At 36.5% G+C, this 20,021-nt stretch overlaps 2 protein-coding genes across 2 annotated transcripts; both read left to right on the top strand.

The window, feature by feature from the left end:
* Positions 1-2,249: 2,249 nt before the first annotated feature.
* On the top strand, positions 2,250-5,347 carry LOC112098571 ((R)-limonene synthase 1, chloroplastic-like). Its single transcript, XM_024185200.1, has 7 exons — positions 2,250-2,561; positions 2,653-2,917; positions 3,146-3,521; positions 3,801-4,019; positions 4,139-4,280; positions 4,431-4,679; positions 4,778-5,347. The coding sequence occupies exons 1-7, from the start codon at positions 2,334-2,336 to the stop codon at positions 5,117-5,119; spliced, it is 1,821 nt and encodes a 606-aa protein (XP_024040968.1). The 5' UTR covers positions 2,250-2,333; the 3' UTR covers positions 5,120-5,347.
* Positions 5,348-8,356: 3,009 nt separating this feature from the next.
* On the top strand, positions 8,357-8,842 carry LOC112097877 (uncharacterized mitochondrial protein AtMg00810-like). The gene has a single exon (XM_024183471.1). The coding sequence runs from the start codon at positions 8,357-8,359 to the stop codon at positions 8,840-8,842; it is 486 nt and encodes a 161-aa protein (XP_024039239.1).
* The last annotated feature ends 11,179 nt before the right edge of the window (positions 8,843-20,021 follow it).

Genomic DNA, 20,021 nt, shown 5'->3' with positions numbered 1-20,021 from the left:
ATGCAAACATGCTTGAATGAACATTCTCACAGAATACATAAAAGCTACTTTCCTCTGAGCATTTTAGCAAGAAAAGCAATTGCAGCATTTACCATTTGATCTAATATCAGAATGGCTCATGCGATCGTTTCCTCTCTCTTGGACCAGCTGAATTCCATTGCTCAAGATCAGGTGAAAGAAAAGTGGAGGCTTGTGACGAGTGTCGAACAAGAAGTGGGAAAGCTTACTACCAATCTTCAAGACATTCAAGCTGTGCTGGAAGATGCAGAGCGGAGGCACATGAAGCAGGACAAAGCTGTTACTCGTTTAAAATAAAAAATGACACTTTAAAGCAATAGGAGACTTTTATATATTAAAATGGTAAACGGGTGGATAAAACTCAAAATAATTTTTTAACTTTTTATCTAATTTGACATTCAAATTTTAAACTCGAAAAGTCAAGCAATAATAAACCTTTTTATTATTTAGGGCTAAAAAATAAAGTAAGTCTAACATATTTATTATTTAATGGTTATATATCAATCATCAGTATGTATTTTTCTTGGGAGAAGTCAATTAATTTCTCTCATACTTTTTGATTTTGATCTAATCCAATCCAATCTGAATATTCTAACCTAATCAACCCAAAACTCAAACAAGTTGATCTGAACACAAATTTGCCCACTCCTAGCGGGGATTGTGACCCTACGAGCTTTGAAAAATTTTGAGGTTTCGAAGTGAAATATTAAAAATTAGGTATAAGAAGACTGATTCGACCCCTAAGCACTTGATATATAAACTTTATACATATAAAATCAAGTAACTCGATTTTTTTTTATTTTGTTAATTATTTTTTTAGTTTTACTTGCAACAGTACTTCAATTATGAATCAAAGTCGCCATGACAAAATCGCTGCAGCCTGCAGCAACAATCAAAATTCTCAAATTCCGAAATTCCTAACGACTACATAATAACTTAAAATTAACATTTTAAGTTTGAAGTTGGGCCTCCTGAAGATTTACCCCATATGGAACAAAATATTAATTTTGCTACTAAAATTGCGAACTATGTGTTTCTTTGTATTTTCCGCTCAAGGATGAAGAAATTTCGCTCAAGTGTTGTGCTGAATATCTTGCGAACAGATGACAATTTAATCTTTGGCTGAGACTTGTTTAAAATAAAAAATGACACTTTAAAGCAATAGGAGAGTTTTATATATTGAAATGGTAAACGGGTGGATAAAACTCAAAATAATTTTCACTTGCACGGTATTGGCCACATATAAATTTGTGATGAAATTCATAAACGATTAATATAATTGGACGAAATTACTCTATATAATTTCATCAATATCTATTATGCAAGTAAAATCTATTGATAGTTATAATAAAATAATCTATCTACTAAGTGCCGAGATATATATTTGTGGGGAATAATAAATGTAGAGAATTGCAATAATAAAGGTGGAACTTTATTTTAATAAATTAATGTGTTTATAACTTTGTAGGTACAAGAAAATTGTCATGACCCAACCCAAACCTGGTAAGATATTATCCGCTTTGAGCTTTAAAAAGACCCGCACGGTTTTGTTCCTGGGGCACCCATACACCCTAAAACATGTCTTACCAATTAAGGTGTGGATCACATTTTATAAACCCAACATCTCTCCCGTGGTTTGCCGATGTGAGATTCGCCTAGGGTGTTATTACATACACCCCCCTTAATGACTCAGAGTACTCGCTGAGGTTTGTCCCACCATCGCTCAAGAGGACATGCGGAGCCACTCTGATATCATCTGTCATGACCAAATTCAGACTTGTCAAGATATTGTTCGCTTTGGGCCTTAACAAAGCCCGCACGGTTTTGTTCTTGAGGCGCCCATACAGCCCAAACGTATCTTGCCAATTAAGATGTGAATCACCTCTTATAAAACTAGCATTTCTCCCGTGTTCTGTTGATGTGGGATTCGCCTAGGGTGTTACAAAAATAATAGTAATAGGTAAACTATAGAAAATGGATGTGTACTTCGAGGCACATTACGAATTTCGCTTTTCTTAAGACATTGTTTGTCCCACCAATTGAGTTATGCACATGAGTTAATCAAATACACCTCCAATACGATGTATTCCCCCCCCCCCCCCCCCCCCCAAATTAATAAAATATCTTTGTACTATTAAGACTTAAAAATTAAACGCTTTCAAAACTCAGAAAAAATGAGTAAGAAAAATAAATCACATGAGCTTCTCCTCTGCCTATATATATATAACCTCGTACATCACCACAGACCATAGATTAATTTGAGAATCTTTGCCAAGTACAACTGTAAGCTAGCTTACACTACATCTGTACATCCAATGTCTTCTTGCATTAATCCCTCAACCTTGGTTACCTCTGTAAATGGTTTCAAATGTCTTCCTCTTGCAACAAATAAAGCAGCCATCAGAATCATGGCAAAAAATAAGCCAGTCCAATGCCTTGTCAGCGCCAAATATGATAATTTGACAGTTGATAGGAGATCAGCAAACTACCAACCTTCAATTTGGGACCATGATTTTTTGCAGTCATTGAATAGCAACTATACGGTATTCATCATTATTATTACGTATTAATTTCCTTTGTTGATTTCAAACTGGGACCATGAATAACTAAAAACTAAATGCTGTGCATGTACAGGATGAAACATACAAAAGACGAGAAGAAGAGCTGAAGGGAAAAGTAATGACAACGATTAAGGATGTAACCGAGCCTCTGAATCAGTTGGAGCTGATTGACAGCTTGCAAAGACTTGGATTGGCTTATCATTTTGAGACTGAGATTCGGAACATATTGCATGATATCTACAACAGTAATAACGATTATGTTTGGAGAAAAGAAAATCTGTATGCAACCTCCCTTGAATTCAGACTACTTAGACAACATGGCTATCCTGTTTCTCAAGGTACATGCATGATCTGAATACTTGAATCGATCTTTCTGTTTTCTTTTTTCTTTTTTCTTTTTTTAAATTTAAAGAAATGGACGAAACCCAAATCAGTTTTATAACTCTCTATCTCCTGAGAATTCGAACTCGACAAGGGCGCCGCTGGGGATACTTCAATCATTCTCTAATTAATATATGGATGCAAAAATTTTGACGAATGTAACCTTTTTTGGTTGAGTGCTGCAGAGGTCTTCAATGGTTTTAAAGACGACCAGGGAGGCTTCATTTGTGATGATTTCAAGGGAGTACTGAGCTTGCATGAAGCCTCGTATTTCAGCTTAGAAGGAGAAAGCATCATGGAGGAGGCCTGGCAATTCACCAGTAAACATCTAAAAGAAGTGATGATCAGCAAGAGCAAGCAAGGGGATGTCTTTGTAGCAGAACAAGCAAAGCGTGGACTGGAGCTCCCTCTGCATTGGAAAGTTCCAATGTTAGAGGCAAGGTGGTTCATAGACGTTTATGAGAAAAGAGAGGACAAGAACCACCTTTTACTTGAGCTCGCTAAGTTGGAATTCAACGTTTTGCAGGCAATTTACCAGGAAGAACTTAAAGATGTTTCAAGGTATCCATGCTTGGTTGCATAACTCATATTTATGTATGTATCAAAGATTTTAGTTTATGACATACATAACTTGTACAAATTAATCATATGCATATTAAATTATTCTCAGGTGCAGACTACACCTTTTACAGTAGTGTAAAGGTCTGAGTCTGCACTTCATAAAATACAGACGTTTGCACCAGAGATTCACTCTAAGGAATCTCGGACTAGAAGATGACTCTATAATAGATGTATTGTAAAGCTACGAGTCATAATATTCGTTTTAATTTTCCTATGAAGGTGGTGGAAGGATATAGGTCTTGGAGAGAAACTGAGCTTTGCGAGGGACAGCTTGGTAGCATCCTTCGTATGGAGCATGGGGATAGTGTTTGAGCCTCAATTCGCCTACTGTAGGAGAATACTCACAATCACATTTGCTCTAATTTCAGTGATTGATGATATTTATGATGTTTATGGAACTTTGGATGAACTTGAGCTATTTGCTGATGCTGTTGAGAGGTTTGTTGGCAAATTAATGTTATACCTAATTGATTAATTCAACTGCTAGCTAGCTGCTTGCTACCTCTCAAATTAATAGACCAGTCATATGAATTTTTTTTTTTTTTCGTTTTCTACAGGTGGGACATCAATTATGCTTTGAACCACCTTCCGGACTATATGAAAATCTGTTTTCTTGCGCTTTACAACTTGGTTAATGAATTTACTTATTACGTACTCAAACAACAGGATTTTGATATACTTCGAAGTATAAAAAATGCGGTACGTAAAATATTAGTTGCACCTCCGCTGCCATTCCTTTTCCTTTGATTTATCCATTTCACATTACGATGTTTTTGTCGCAAAAAAAAAAAAAAAAAAAAAAAAATTGTAAGTTGTAACTACTGCTACTTTTTGTGTCTTGTGCATCAGTGGCTTCGCAATATACAAGCCTACTTAGTGGAGGCAAAATGGTACCATGGTAAGTACACGCCAACACTGGGAGAATTCTTGGAAAATGGATTGGTATCAATAGGAGGCCCTATGGTTACAATGACTGCATACCTTTCTGGGACAAATCCAATCATTGAGAAGGAACTAGAATTTTTAGAAAGTAATCAAGATATAAGTCACTGGTCATTCAAGATTCTTCGTCTTCAAGATGATTTGGGAACTTCATCGGTATTTTTTAGTTTTTCTTTTTTTAACAAGACAGAAATTGAATTAATCCTTTATTTGTGAATTGATTGTACTTTTTTTTTTACCCAATAATTCATCAGGATGAGATACGGAGAGGGGATGTTCCGAAATCAATCCAGTGTTACATGCATGAAACTGGTGCCTCGGAGGAAGTTGCTCGTGAACACATCAAGGATATGATGAGACAGATGTGGAAGAAGGTGAATGCATACAGAGCTGATAAAGATTTTCCCTTATCGCAAACTACAGTCGAATTCATATTGAATGTTGTGAGAGTGTCCCATTTTATGTATCTACATGGAGATGGGCATGGAGCTCAAAACCAAGAGACTATGGATGTAGTTTTCACATTGCTTTTTCAGCCAATTCCCTTGGACGACAAACACATAGTTGCCACATCATCACCTGTCACCAAAGGATGATGAATTATAGTGCATGATGCGTTACGAATCCCAAGAGTGCAGTTTCAATTGATGTTGGCCTCGACTTTCCAGTTTCTATTTCTTTCCGATGATGAGGTCTCTTTTCGATGATTCTAATAAATTCCCTCACTCGTCAAGGTTTATAAATGAAACAAAAATGTCATATATGTTACTTTTGTTGGATAATAAACTTGATCTAAGGTGATGATGATAATAATGATGATGATGATGATGATGATGATGATAATAATAATAATAATAAATTTAAACCCAAATTAATAAGCCCAACCTATGAAGGTTCCATGAGTAAGTATGGTTGGTGATGTTTGAATTATTTGTGGTATAGGTGTGGTAGGTTAAAGATGAATAGTTATTAATTTTTTGTAATTTCTTATGGTTTAGATTTCTTCTTATGTACTATAAATACTCCCTTGTGTCATTTGGTTATGCATCAAGTGAAGTAACAAAATCTCTAAGTTGTAGAGAGTGAAAAATAAGAGTTGTAGTTGGTGAGCATTGTTTTGAAGAAATAAAATAGTGTGTTTTTAGTGTTTAATTTGTTAATTCTCCAAAAAAAATGGTATCAGAGCTAATGTTCAATGCTATATATAGTCGTATAACATATCAAATCAAAGTTCTCGACGAAAGGAACATGACGTCGCAAATATCAGCCCGATCAGAGACCGAGTGTGTTCACACTCGCTGTCGAAAATTTTCTGTCTTAAAGTTGAGTCGACTCACCGAGTTGAACCAAGCTGAACCGAGCTGACCAGATCCGAACCGAGCCACACAGAGCCGGACCGAGCCAAGTCAACTAAGCAGAAACGTTGACCGTTGACCGAAAGTTGACTCGAGTCCCTCTTAGGGTTTTTCAACGTTCTGGATTAATCCCTGCATTGAAAATCTCCATATTCTCGCTCAATTTGTGACAATTAAGGAAACAAAAGATCTGGAGGATATGACGATCGAGCAACTTCAAGGAATGTTGCAAACCTATTAAGAAAAACTGAAAAAGAAGTAAGGAATCGAAGAACAACTTCTCAAGATAGAAGTCAATCCAAAGAAAAGAGAAGAAAGCTCCGACAACTAGAGAATGCATTATATTTGAGGTTGAGGTTGAGGTCGTCGTTATCGACGATGTTAGAATTTTAACAACAACAACTCCAATTATGCCAAAGGAGAAAGCTCAACCAGAGGACGAGGCAGAGGCAATCCAAGATCAAGGTATGATAAATCCCAAGTACAATGCTATAATTGTCAAAAGTTTGGGCATTATGCTTTAGAATGTAGAGCTCAAAGTACCAGAATTAATGAGAGTGAATTATGCTGGAGAGAAAAATAGTGAAGATGCCACCCTTTTACTAGCACGCAATGATGGAGGTCAAGAAAATACATGGTATCTTGACAAATGTGCTAGCAATCATGTGAGCGGAAATAGAAACATGTTTGTGGAACTAAATGAATTTATGAATGGTAGTGCTGCTTTTAAAGATGATTCAAAAGTACCAGTAAAGGGCAAAGGTAACATTCTTTTTCGTGCAAAAGATGGTAGCCACCAAATAATTTCGAATGTTTACTTTGTGCCCAATATGAAAAGCAACATCCTTAGTTTGGGTCAGCTCTTGAAAAAAAAAACTATGATATTCACTTAAAAGATTGTAGTCTTTTCCTAAGAGATGACAAAAGAAATATAATTACAAAGGTGAAAATGTCAAAAAATAGAATGTTTCATTTAAATATTCAAAATGATGTTGTAAAATGTCTCAAAGCCTTTCACAAAGATCTATTCTGAATTTGGCATCTTTGATATGAGCATCTCAACTTTAAAGGACTGGAGCTACTATCCAAGAAGAACATGGTGAAATGCTTACCATACATCAATCACCCTGATAAGCTTTGTGAAGGATGTTTACTTAGCAAGCAGTTCAGAAAGATCTTTCCAAATGAGTCAAACTCAAGAGCTCAGAAGCCACTTGAGCTCGTTCATACTAATGTGTGTTGTCCATTCAAGCCAAGCTCCCTTGGTAAAAATAACTACTTCCTTTTCTTTATAAATGCTTTTTCAAGAAAGACTTGGGTGTACTTTTTGAAGCAGAAATCAGAAGTCTTTGAAGCTTTCAAGAAGTTTAAAGTTGTAGTGGAAAAAGAAAGTGGATACCAGATTAAAGTCATGAGATCTGATCGAGGTGGAGAGTTCACTTCCAAAGAATTCGTAGAATTTTGTGAAGCAAATGGAATTTGATGCCCTTTGACAGTTCCAAAATCCCTTCAACAAAATGATGTTGCAGAAAAGAATAACAGGTTCCATCCTCGACATTGTAAGAAGCATGCTCAAAAGTAAGAGACTACCTAAAGAATTTTGAGTTGAAGTTGTTGCATGTGCAGTCTACTTATCTAATCGATCTCTAACAAGAAGTGTATGGGGCAAGACGCCACAAGAAGCTTAGAGTGGAAGAAAGCCCAGTATCGCCCATCTGAGAGTTTTTGAAAGCATTGCCCATGTACATATATCAGACGAAAGAAGAGCCAAGCTAGATGACAAAAGTGAGAAGTTCATCTTCATCGGCTATGACAACAACTCCAAATGATACAAGCTTTACAATCCAAACAACGGGAAGATCGTGATAAATCGAGTTGTAGTTTTTGAAGAATAAAGAGAATGGAATTTTGGCTCTGGTGTGGACAAGGTATTTGCTCCTGTAGCTCGACTTAAAACTATTGGACTTATTATTTCTTTAGCTGCTTAGAACAAATGGAGGATTTTTCAAATGGATGTGAAGTCTGCTTTCTTGAATGGATTCCTTAGAGAAGAAGTTTACATCGAACAACCATTAATATATATGGTGAAATGACATGAAGACAAAGTTTTGAGATTGAAGAAAGCTCTTTATGGGTTAAAGCAAGCACCAAGGGCATGGAATAACATAATTGATAAGTATTTTCAAGAGAACGGCTTCACCAAATGCCCATATGAACATGCTTTCTACGTCAAAGAAAAAGATGGAGAAAGAAAAAAATGGAGACATTTTGATTGTGTGCCTGTATGTAGATGATCTCAATTTCACTAGAAGTGATCCAAGCTTGTTTGAAGACTTCAAGAGAGTGATGATCAAAGAGTTCGAGATGACTGACATCGGACTGATAGCATATTACCTCGGCATTGAAGTCAAGCAAAAGGAAGAAGACATATTTATCTCCTAAGAAAGTTATGCAAAGGAGATTCTCAAGAAGTCCAAGATGAATTATTGCAAGCCTATAAGCACGCCAGTGGAATGCGGAGTCAAGTTATCCAAACATGATAAAAGCGAAGATATAGTTCCAACATTCTTTAAAAGTTTGGTCGGAAGCCTACATTATTTGTCATGCACAAGACCAGATATCCTTTATGTTGTTGGACTTGTGAGTCAATACATGGAGAACCCAAAGACCACCCATTTTAAAGTTGCAAAAAGAATCATTCGCTACGTCAAAGGTACAATTAATTTCGGCTTGTTATACTCATTTTCTAATGACTACAAGCTTGTTGGATATAGTGATAGCGATTGGGGTGGAGATGTAGATGATCGAAAGAGCACCACCAGATTTATGTTTTTTATGGTAGATACTGCTTTCACATGGATGTCAAAGAAGCAACCAATTATCACACTTTCCACCTGTGAAGCTGGTGTACGTAGCTGTTACATCAAGTGTTTGCCATGCAATTTGGCTCAGAAATTTGCTTAAAGAGTTGGGCTTGTGATAACTCTATGAAATGAGAGTTATCATGACACTTTTAGACTTAAATCATGTTTACTTTGAGAGTAAACGACATGTTTTTATTGCATTTTAGTTTTATTTTGCATGAATAACCATTTTAGTTTATTTTTTAATAAATTATGTTGTTTTAGAATAATTGTGTGCTTAGACTTGAAAAAGACAAGAAAAGAACAAGATGATAGAAAAATGGAATTAAGTCTGGAACAGTGCAGTTACTGGAGCTGTTGTTGTAACAACCATTGCTGTAGCAATCCTAGAACAACAGCAAAAGATTTCGCGCAGAATACTAGTAGAATTGCGATATGAAGTTTCCAAATATGACAGATTTGCGCCCTAAGCTTTCGTTTACCCTAATTTTCAACTATAAAAAGAATCACACACATAAAAATGAGGAGGCCGTCAATCACAATCAGGGGAAAAACCAAGAAAGGAATGAAGAAGGAAAAGAATTGAAGAGAAAGAAGCAAGTCTGCACCAGTAACAAATCTGCAGAATAATTGGGATTAAACTTTTCTCTTTCTTTTCTTATTTTCTTGTTATTTCTTTTGATCAAAAAGATGTACTTGCTGGCTAAGCCTTCGTTGCTTGTTTTTCTTTTACAAACTATTAACTAAATTTAATTGTAGTTGAGTGACAAATAATCTAGATGGGTTCTTGATTGATCATATAAGTTGTTGCATGTTTGCTGTAGCATTTTGCTCTAATAAATGATTTAACATTCATTATTTCGGTTAACCTTTCATTTAATGATACAAGTTAGGAGAGAGCCACAAAAAGGGCATGTTTTAATGGAACATGTTAGAGTAATACTTGATCTTAAATTGAGTTTCCTGGATTAAGTTTATCTTGAGTCCAAAAAGGGTTATGCTTAATTTAAGATTAGTGATGAACTAGATATAGAGATTCATCTTGAAGGGTAAAGAGAACATAAGCATGATATGTCATATCTTATGTGGACATAACAATTGGCCACTGTTAGGTTGCATAAAGGTATGAGATGTCCAACATGTGACAGTTGAGGATGCATGAGGATTCTACTCAATGTTTTAGCAGATGCTGTAGCAACTAGACTTAACAAACACAACACAGTCAGCCCCATCTTGAGAGTTTGATCACTTAACTGCTTCATTTTCTTTGATTACCTTTTCATCTAGCGTGTATTTCTTTTTGTTGCAGTTTACTTTGTTGCATTTGCATTTTCATTAGTTACGTAATCTTCTTAATTCCATTGAGTTAATTTAAAAGTAAGATCACATTGTTGAAATTGTTGTAGCAACTCTAGTAGTATCAATCCCTGTGAAGACGATCTTGATTATTCATCACTTTATTACTTGTTGTGTACACTTACACATTGACACCAATAGTAATTGAGTTCAAATAGCCAACAGCTTGCCACAAGAAGAGCCAATCGAGATTTGTGTTGAAAATAAATTAGCAATTGCCCTATCCAAGAATCCAGTCTTTCATGATCGAAGCAAACACATAGATACTCGCTGTCATTTCATAAGAGAGTGCAGTGCAAGAAAGGAAGTTCAAATCAAGTATGTAAAATCACAAGATCAAGCAGCTGATATCTTCACCAAGCCACTCAAGCAAGAAGATTTTGTAAAATTCAGAAATTTGCTTGGTGTCACATGATCAAGTTTAAGGGGGGGTGTTGGATCATAAACTTGATCCAAGATAAAAAAAAAATTCAAACCCAAAATTAATAAGCCCAACCCATCGAAAGTTCCATGAGTAGGTAGGCTGATGAGGTTTGAATAATTTGTGTTAGGTGTGGTAGGTTTGGTAGCTGAAGATGAATGGTTATTAATTTTTTTGGAATTTCTTATGGTTTAGATTTCTGCTCATGTACTATAAATACCCTCTTGTGTTACTTGGTTATGCATCAAGTGAAGTAAAAAAATCTCCAAGTTGTAGAGAGTGAAAAATAAGAGTTGTAGTTGGTGAGGAGTGTTGTTGAAGAAATAAAATAGTGTGTTTTTGAGTGTTTAATTTGTTAATTCTCCAACAACTTTTATTGAGAGTAAAAGTCGTCGGATATGAGAACCATTTTCTAGCAAAAGCATGAGAATGGCAGAATTTGTTATGTATGCAATTATACTTTATATTCAAGCATGGGTTCATAGCATGTTAAGGCACAACGGATGCTCAGTGGACATGACCCATTTAAATCGCATATGGCAAATCATACCCATGGAAACTGACAATATGCAGCGAACAGTGAGAAACGCAACAACAACTAAGGAGAGAAATCAGAGCTGTGCCATAAAAAGAAATCACAAGGATAAAATATTAATATAACCAATTAAAAACACGAGTTCCTAGTTTTTGGGTTAGTTTAAAGACACGAGCACCTAATTATTCGATTAGCCTTTTTTATCTTTTAATATCGTATTCATTTCTACAATAAATCTCTAACAAAGTCATATGAGTTTAAAGAATATGAGTGCAGTCAGTGGGTTCAATCATAAACGCTTTGTTTTATAGAAAAGCTACTTGTCATTTTTAGAAGCCTTTCACTATCCAATATTTGATTCCAACAACGATCAAATTTAACAGCTTTCTTGTTCCTTCTTGATATACCTACAAAAATGCCATCTTAAATTGCTTTATTCACAGTAGTCTAATAAGCAGAAAATGCATTATGTATTTCTATTAAAAAATTACGAAAACATATGTTTAAAGAGAAATTTAAGAGAAAAAATAACAAGTCTTAAATTGACTTGTCCTTTCGAAAAAGAAATATGATTAACATAAGCAAAAACGTCACAACAGAGCATATATAATTAAGTAATTACAAGAAAGAAAAAAAATGAACCAAACGTACGTTTTAAATGTCTTGCACTTGTTCATGCCCCACTCTTGAGTTTGTTCATCACTGAAATTTTGACAAAAAGATAATTAATCAAATAGCATAATAATACAGCATAATTTGAATTATAACTGGACATTTTGGTTTCTTCTTTTATATATCTGCCATTGACGATTGTAATTTAGTGGAAAATCTGTATGGTGTTTACTTAGAGGAGAGTTGTTTAAAGCAAGTGAAAGATTGAGAGAAGAATCAAATCATATTAATTATGGAGAGAAAATAAGATGAAGTAGAAGAAAAATATTTAATAATATATTAGCGCCCATTAATTTTTAGTTTTGATATTAATAAAAATTGCCTTCTTTCAAAATTTTGTAACCCACTTTTTGTCAAATTAGTATTAAAGACACCATTTTTTAAAATCAAAATAGTATTAAAGAGATCATTAGGTAATGTTAAAAGGTTAAGATTTTGTGTAAGTTATTGTTTCAAAAGAGAGAGATAGTTGATCCTATCTCATAAAGAGATAGTTGATCCTATCTCATATGTATATCGGTGCACTATTTGAACAAATTGGACGTTGGTATTCTAACGTGTACCGCATTTTTATGAATACAATATTTTTTAACTATATATTAGGCTGTTTTTGGGAGCTTCGATAAATTGTGGGATTCAATTAGATTTTGAAACTAATAAAATAATTTAATCTAAGGTATGTTTGGTTGTCATGGACTATTAGAGTAAACTTAAATTTAGTCTAAACCTAATAGGATTATTAACCCTTATTTTTATAGGCGTTTAGGTGAGGTAAGATTAAATAAAAACTTTGTGTCCTCTTTATCACTTTTTTCGTTTTCATTTAACCTAATATTTTAATATAAATTAAACATAGAAGTGAATTTCACGAATTTTTAACCAAGTAATTTTATATTATTGTATAGAATATCAGAATTTTATTTAACAATTTATTAAATTAAATTAACATAGTTCAGTCCGATATTATACCAAACAAAAGATAGTACTATATATAAGCTTTTAAGTTAACCACCAATTTTGTTTCCCTCACGCAAATGACTATGCGCACAGTATCATGATTTCAGCATTCTGCCGGGGTGGGTGTTTTGAAGAGGCAAATTGGCTGGGTATTTTGAAGTCAAGTATGACAAATATGATTTAAATTGCATGCTTTATGCCTACTGCAGAGCTGGTGCTATGGGGAGCGTAATGCATGTTATGAAGAAATTGGACGAATTAGTCCGGATAACAATACCCATCATATTGTAATCAAACATTTCTCCAATAAGAAGTTTTATTTGCTTGCTTATCGGACTATGATGGACGATGCATAAATTTACAAGTGTACTAGTTAGCACAAATAATATAATGAAGAGTAGAGTATCGTCCCACTGAGATTATATATCCTGTTAGCTACCGAAATTATTATAACCCTAATTTCTTTGAACAATCGAATAGACAAATTTAGATAAAAAATTAAAATAAAATAAAATAACTAAAAATTAAATAAATATGCAAGTAGTAATAGAAATCACGAAGAGATTACGACACTAGGACATCCGATTTCACCATAACCAATTCAATTTTAATCCTCCATTGATGTTATTAAAATTTATTACCCATGTTGACAGTGAATTTCCCTAATTTATTCAATATCCTCTCTTGAGTAATATAAAAAATATCTTCACATATTAACCCACTATATTTCTATGTGAATTTAAATATGCAAAGATTCATTAAGCTCTATAGAAATTCTTAAAAAAACTACATGAATCATGTTGGCACATCTCCGTCTTTCGTTTAACTAATGGCATCCATTACACAGAGCAAAAATACATAAATCTCCTCTTGGTCTCATTATGTGTCCTTAAATCATTTAAATATTGCCCAAATATTTAAAAGCATTAAGCACAATAATGAACACTTAACCATGGAATAATAAACTAAAAATAACATATATTTATGAAATTAAATCCTTATAGTTAGGCTACATCGTAGCCATAGCAAAATAAATTAGTTCATGAGAATATAAAGAGAATTTATAAATTTAATTGGGAATATTCAAGTAAGATAATAGAAAAAGAGAAAAGAAAGAATAAACTCAAAAAGTTCTCTCTTCAATCTCTACAATCGACTTCTCCAAATTATTGCTTCTCCAAATTTGCAGCGGCGGCTTCTCACTCTCTTTTTTTTTCTCGCTCTCGGTTATTTGTTTTTCTCTTGGCTTCCAATTTGTGCGGCTGCCCGCCTCTCTTGTGGCTTCCACTCGTGTCCTTTTATATTGTTTCAATTGTGGCCTTTAACTCCTTATATGGAAAGAATTAAAAACAAAAGCCAAGCCGCTTCTTTTCTTTCATGCATGCACGTGACTTGTTCAATTAATAAGCCAATAATGATTTGGCCAAAGCCCATCACCAGAATGCTTTCTTCTTTTACTCTATTCTTCACATGATTTGCCTTATTAATTAACTTATTTCCAATACTAATTCTTCTCATCTTCAGGTGAACTACAATTACGCCTTGGCTGCTTCGATTTTCTTTCATTTTAACTCCCATTACTTTCCTTAAATTTCCAATCAATTTCTTCTTTAAGCTCTTTCTATTTGAATATTCTGATTTAATTCTTCTTTATTCCCAAAATATACCTAAAATAACAAAAATAAAAATTAAGATAAAATTAATATGATAAAATATAATTTAACATAAGATTAAATTAAGAAAATATATAAAATATTATTACATCAATGGACATGCACAGTAAAAGCCACCAGCTAGAGGAGGTATGAGAGTGGTCATAGACAAATGTACTTTTACTTCGGGATTGCAACACGAAAGACTTATCACAACTATGCTCTTTTACAGGAACTCTGCTCCTCCCTAATTTTTCATCTTGGTAAAATGAGAACGACACTTAGAAGCACTCTTTGTTCACAACATGTTAAGAGGCAACAAAAGAACGATGTGCAAGGCCCTTCATGAGAAAATTCTTCATATTTTAATATTTGGAAAACTTCCCATGTCTTACCATTTTAGATCAATTCTTTAACTGTTATTTTTATGCTTTTTTTTAATTAAAAATCACCCAAAGTTGGTGGGGTTAGGCGGGACCCCCTTACCTATAAATTATTGAAATATAAACAAAATTACATATGGAGGGGGACGTAGACCAAAATCTCCAAGCAAAGGAACAAAAATAACCAACTAATGGAAAAAGAACGAAAACAATAATAGAATAAATAAGAAGCTAAAGATAATTAATTAATACAAACGCCGAGAAAAATAGTTACAATACTTACGACCATTAACTAATTTGAAACCTTTCTTAAAACTAGAGGAATGCAGTCCACTAATACTGAGGTCGGGGTCAAGATCATGGCCCACTATACCCTCAGTCTTAGACGCAAAATAATCATCGACTATAGGATTTCCGTCAGAGCTAAACTCCTCATCCCACTGATTAGGGATATCTTTAGAATGGTAATTAAAACTCACAACCATGGACCGAATATCATCCACTGTAGACTTGAAAAAAGTAAAGCTTGTGGAAGCCCTTAGAGCACTCGGACTATCCAAAACAAGAGAATTAGCAACCTTAGGGCATCCATCAGTATCTCTCAGAGCAACAGTATATTGCAAACCATCATCATCTGGAACTCACAGAGCAGAAATCGAATTAGATGCCGCATCTATAGTATCCTGAGGAAAAAGAGCAGACGGCCAAGCAACATCATCGAGGGGGCTAGACCTAAAGACTGACCTTGGACGAGAGCAGGCCTCTGTAGTCGATTATTCTTAGTAACCACATACGTAGCACAGTTCCTAGTAGGCTGGACAACAACATTTGTAATAGGTATCGTACTTGTATCATGAGCAACTATATCCTTCACCTAACCAATAGGTTATTGGGGCCTCTGGAGCCCATGATTAGTAACAAAATAAGCATCATCAAAGCGACCAAGATGCTTAGACGTGGCACAATATAACAGTACACGCTCATAGATGATATCTTGCCAAACCCCATTATCACCCTTACCAATCCAAAGTCTTGGCAACAATAGTTGTGAAACATCATACTCAATGAGTACATGAGCCACCAAGGGCCTATTAACAGCAGTAGTGGCACGGTCCACCCGTAAAGGCTTTTTAATAGCATTCACAATTAAAAATAAAGCATCTCTGCAATGAATGAAATGCACAGGTAAATAAGGCAAAGACACCTAGACAAGAACAACTGAGACTCCTTAGAGCATACATGTAGACTACTTAAAAGTACGCGTGGACCTGCCACTAACATACCAGGTCTGCCTAACCCAAATATATGAGTAATCCTCTCCAAGTTAAAGCTTGATCAATTATCTAGCAAAGAAACATGTGTACTACCTTTAAAACTCAAGAAGCAAAGAATTTGCAAATCACATTTACAGGAGGGCGGTTAAACAAAAACTCACTAATAAGGGAAAGTTTGAATGGTTCTGCTATGGACTGAATTTCTACAGCTGAAAAGCGGATAACATGTTTACCGTGAAATAATGAAACTATCTTTTTCCAAATTGAAGATTCAAGGGGGCCAACAATAGCATCAATAAAAGACTTAGCATTAGGTTTGATGATAACTTCAGAATTCGTAATAGATGTATAAGAGGCCTTTGAGGGTGGGTTGGATGTACGACCAAGAGTGAGGGGTGGAAAAAGGGTCACGGGTTTGGCCTTGATTTTTGGTTTAATTTTGGGTTTGGAAAGCTAAATGTTAGCTAAGGTTTCTTTATTATAGCTAAGGTTTTTTGCATTTAGCAGCTGGTCTCGGTTTTAAATAGCAGAGTGGGTTTGGGTGGGCAAAAGTGGCTGATATGAGGCGGCTGGCAGATTGATGTTGCCCCTAGCAGTAGCCAAAATAGAGAGAGCGAAGTGTTGGTGAGATATATTGTAGCTAAGAGGATTTGTCTCAGTAAAAGAAGTCAGAAACAGTGGCCAATAAGTGGTGCTTGAGTTTTGATTGTGCTCGTGCAAACTAGTGGCTAAGGGGGTTAGTGGTAGCTGGAGGGTGAGAGGTAGTTGTTAGGAGTACATAAGGTTCAACGATGGTTCCGTTAGTAAGTAATCGCCACCAACGGAGGTAGGCAAGGTGGCGACAACATGAAGCATATTTTGAAAGGTTTGTTGCAATCTAGGGTTTATGATTTGAAGTGTTAATCGTTGTTTTGAGGGTTGTTGATCAGTTGGGATGTCGCCAGCAATTGGAGAAGGTTCTGGCAGTGGAGAATCACCACCACCGGTGGGCAGTGTGGTCATAGGAATTATCGCATTCCATAATACGATACTTGATGCTTTTCAATCGTAGTTATTCTCTTTTTAGGACAATTTGGAGTCAATTTCTCATCGTGCTATTAAGAAGTTTGCACTGCATTTGTGAAGTTAGGCAACATTAACTGGGTTAATGATGTAATGAAGGCAGTCCATGTAACTGGCTATATGATTGATCAAGGAAGCAATCAAGAATTTATAAAGCAAACATAATCTCGCATGCGTGCAGACACAAACACATACAAACGAGTATTAGAAGTAATAATTTAGAAATGTCTTTTAATTCATTTTCTTCTATTATCTCAGGGAATATTTCATATAGCAATACCATGCTATATAGCGAAACCTGAGAAGAAAAGATTGCTACTCAAATTGCTAGAATGGATGACGGGTTAAGGTTATTTTGATGAATCAACATGAAACCCGATGCTAAACAATTCACAGTTATTCGGATGGCAACTTATTGCTGATGTATTGTCCAAGCAACATAAGATGTAAAAATCGTTAAGAATTGTGAAAGAACGAGCAATATGGAGTATGGTTTACCAGACCATGCCATATTGTTGCAGACCACCCAAGTTGCTAGGCCAAGTGTCCACAATTTCAGGCCAAGAGCCCAAGACAAGGCCAAAAGTGCTAGCTTGGCCCGATTCTAGAATTTTCTAGCTAACTGTAGCACAACTCAAGCTTGTACATATATAGAATTCTCTACACAATTCTAGTACATGTAAATATCTAGATATCTAGGCAAGTTGGTAGAATTCTCTAGAACTTTAGAGCTTAGCAAGCCTCGCTATTAATAGGGAATGGCATTTGGTATTTGAGCATCAAACTTTAAGCTAGCAACTTAAGTACTCTTGTAAGCTCTCTTGTAATATCTCGTGCGAGTAATACAATTTTCCTTATTCAGCTCTATTGCCTTCTTCTCTCTAATTCTTTCGAAAACCTCCAGACTTAGCTAGTTGAGAAGCTCAAATGCTTACTTAGCAACTTTTGGCAAGAGTTGTCTAAGTGCCGCACGGGTTCGTTGCGCAAAACACTCATCCTGTGACAAATGGTATCCGAGCTAAGGTTTACACCCATGCAAGTTAGCTCACGAGCAATGGCCAACCCTCCAAACCCGGCACAAGAGGGTGTTGTTGGTGTGGATATTCCACCAGAGCCATCCCGTGGCTGCAAAGACGGATGCGCTCAAAGCAAGCCTCGCGGCAAGTCCAAGGCCCCATTCATTGATGCCTTCGAGCCTCGTATGGCTACGCTCGAAACGGCTATGATCGCCGCTCAAGACACCCTTGAAGGATTAGAGGAAAGAGTAGATGGTCTCGAGGGAGAGTATGCCAACTTCACTGTGGCAATCAAGACCCTTATCCAATACCAGGCCAACACCCTCTAAGGGGAATTTTGAGCCTTTCACGAAGAGTTGCTGAAACTCCGCAATTTCGTCCAAGAGGAACTACGAGCAGTCCATGCGGAAGGGGAGGAAGTTCACTCTGATTGGGCATGGCACAAGCGCACACTCTCCGCTAGCCCGGTATCCACAAGTACGAGTGATGCAAGACGCATCAACGTGCCAAAGCCCGACGCCTATAATGGCACACGTAATGCCACTATCGTGGACAACTTTCTCTTTAGACTGGACCAATGCTTCGATGCCATGAGTGTACGAGATGAGGCATCGAAAGTGGGCACAACACCCACCTATCTTTGAGGCGCCGTACAACTATGGTAGCGTCGAAAGCATGGCGAGATGGGCAAAGGCATTTGCACCATCGACACTTGGCAGACTTCAAGCAAGAACTCCAAAAGTAATTTGCCCCAAGCAATGCGGATAAGGAAGTGTGAACGCGCCTACGTTGCCTCAAACAAATGGGTACTGTACTATATCAACGAGTTCACTGCCCTCATGCTCAAGATAAGTGACATGTCCGACAAGGACTCCCTCTTCTATTTCCAAGATGGCCTCAAGGATTGGGCCAAGACCAAGGGTGATAGGCATGGCGTTCAAACACTTGATAACGTCATCGCCATTGCGGAGTCGCTCACCGAATACTTCACCCAATCCAAAGACAAAAGGCCCAACCAAGGCAAAGGTGAGGGAGAGAGTTGCAAGGACAATGGCAATAACAGCAAGGATTAGGGGCAGAAAAAGTCTCTTAGCAATAAAAGCGGGCATGAAAAATCAGACGGCAAGAAGGAGCCACCAAAGCCTCAAAGCCTATGCTTTATATGCAATGGCCCTCATTGGGTATATGACTGTCCCGAAAAGAAGTCGCTTAATGCTCTCGTAACGTAACTTAAGAGCAACCTCACAATGTCTGTGGAAGAACCCCAACTCAGCATGGGTTCTTTCCAATGTCTTGGCGCACTTAAGACCTAACAAATCATATTCACCAAGAAAGGGCTCATGTACGTGAGTGCGAAAATAAACAGTCAGTCCGTTCGCGCACTGCTAGACACAGGAGCTACTCACAACTTCATGTCGGTAGATGAGGCCAAGCGCTTAGGCCTCAAGACCACCAGGGAAGAAGGCACCATGAAGGCGGTAAGCTCACCCGCCAAGCCCATTGCGGGTATTGCACAAGGCGTGCACATAACACTTAGGATATGAAGAGGAAAGCTTGACTTCTCCATCGTGTCCATGGATAACTTCAAGATGGTCCTTGGCATGGAATTCTTCGATTAAGTTCATGCCTTCCCGCTGCCCGCTACAAAATCTCTAAGCATTCTCGATGGGAGTAAAGCATGCATGGTTCCCACAGAAAGTGGCAAGTTCGAGGAGAAAACGCTCTCGGCCATGCAATTCAAAAGGACTTTTAAGAAAGACCCAAGTTTCTTGGTGTCCATCTGAGACTTAAACAAGGAAGGAGATTGTGGAAATTTTCCAAGCCAAGTCCCTCTGCAAATACAAAATGTCCTCAACGAGTTCAAGGACGTAAGGCCTCTCGAACTTCCGAATAAGCTCCCACCTCGACGAGAGGTAGATCATGCGATCGAGTTGGAACAAAGCACGAAGCC

The sequence above is a fragment of the Citrus clementina genome, unplaced genomic scaffold (assembly GCF_000493195.1).
Source record: "Citrus clementina cultivar Clemenules unplaced genomic scaffold, Citrus_clementina_v1.0 scaffold_5, whole genome shotgun sequence".
NCBI classification, from domain to species: Eukaryota; Viridiplantae; Streptophyta; class Magnoliopsida; order Sapindales; family Rutaceae; genus Citrus; species Citrus x clementina.
The sequence above is the reverse complement of the archived record's forward strand: the minus strand, read 5'-3'. Positions and strand labels throughout refer to the sequence as shown.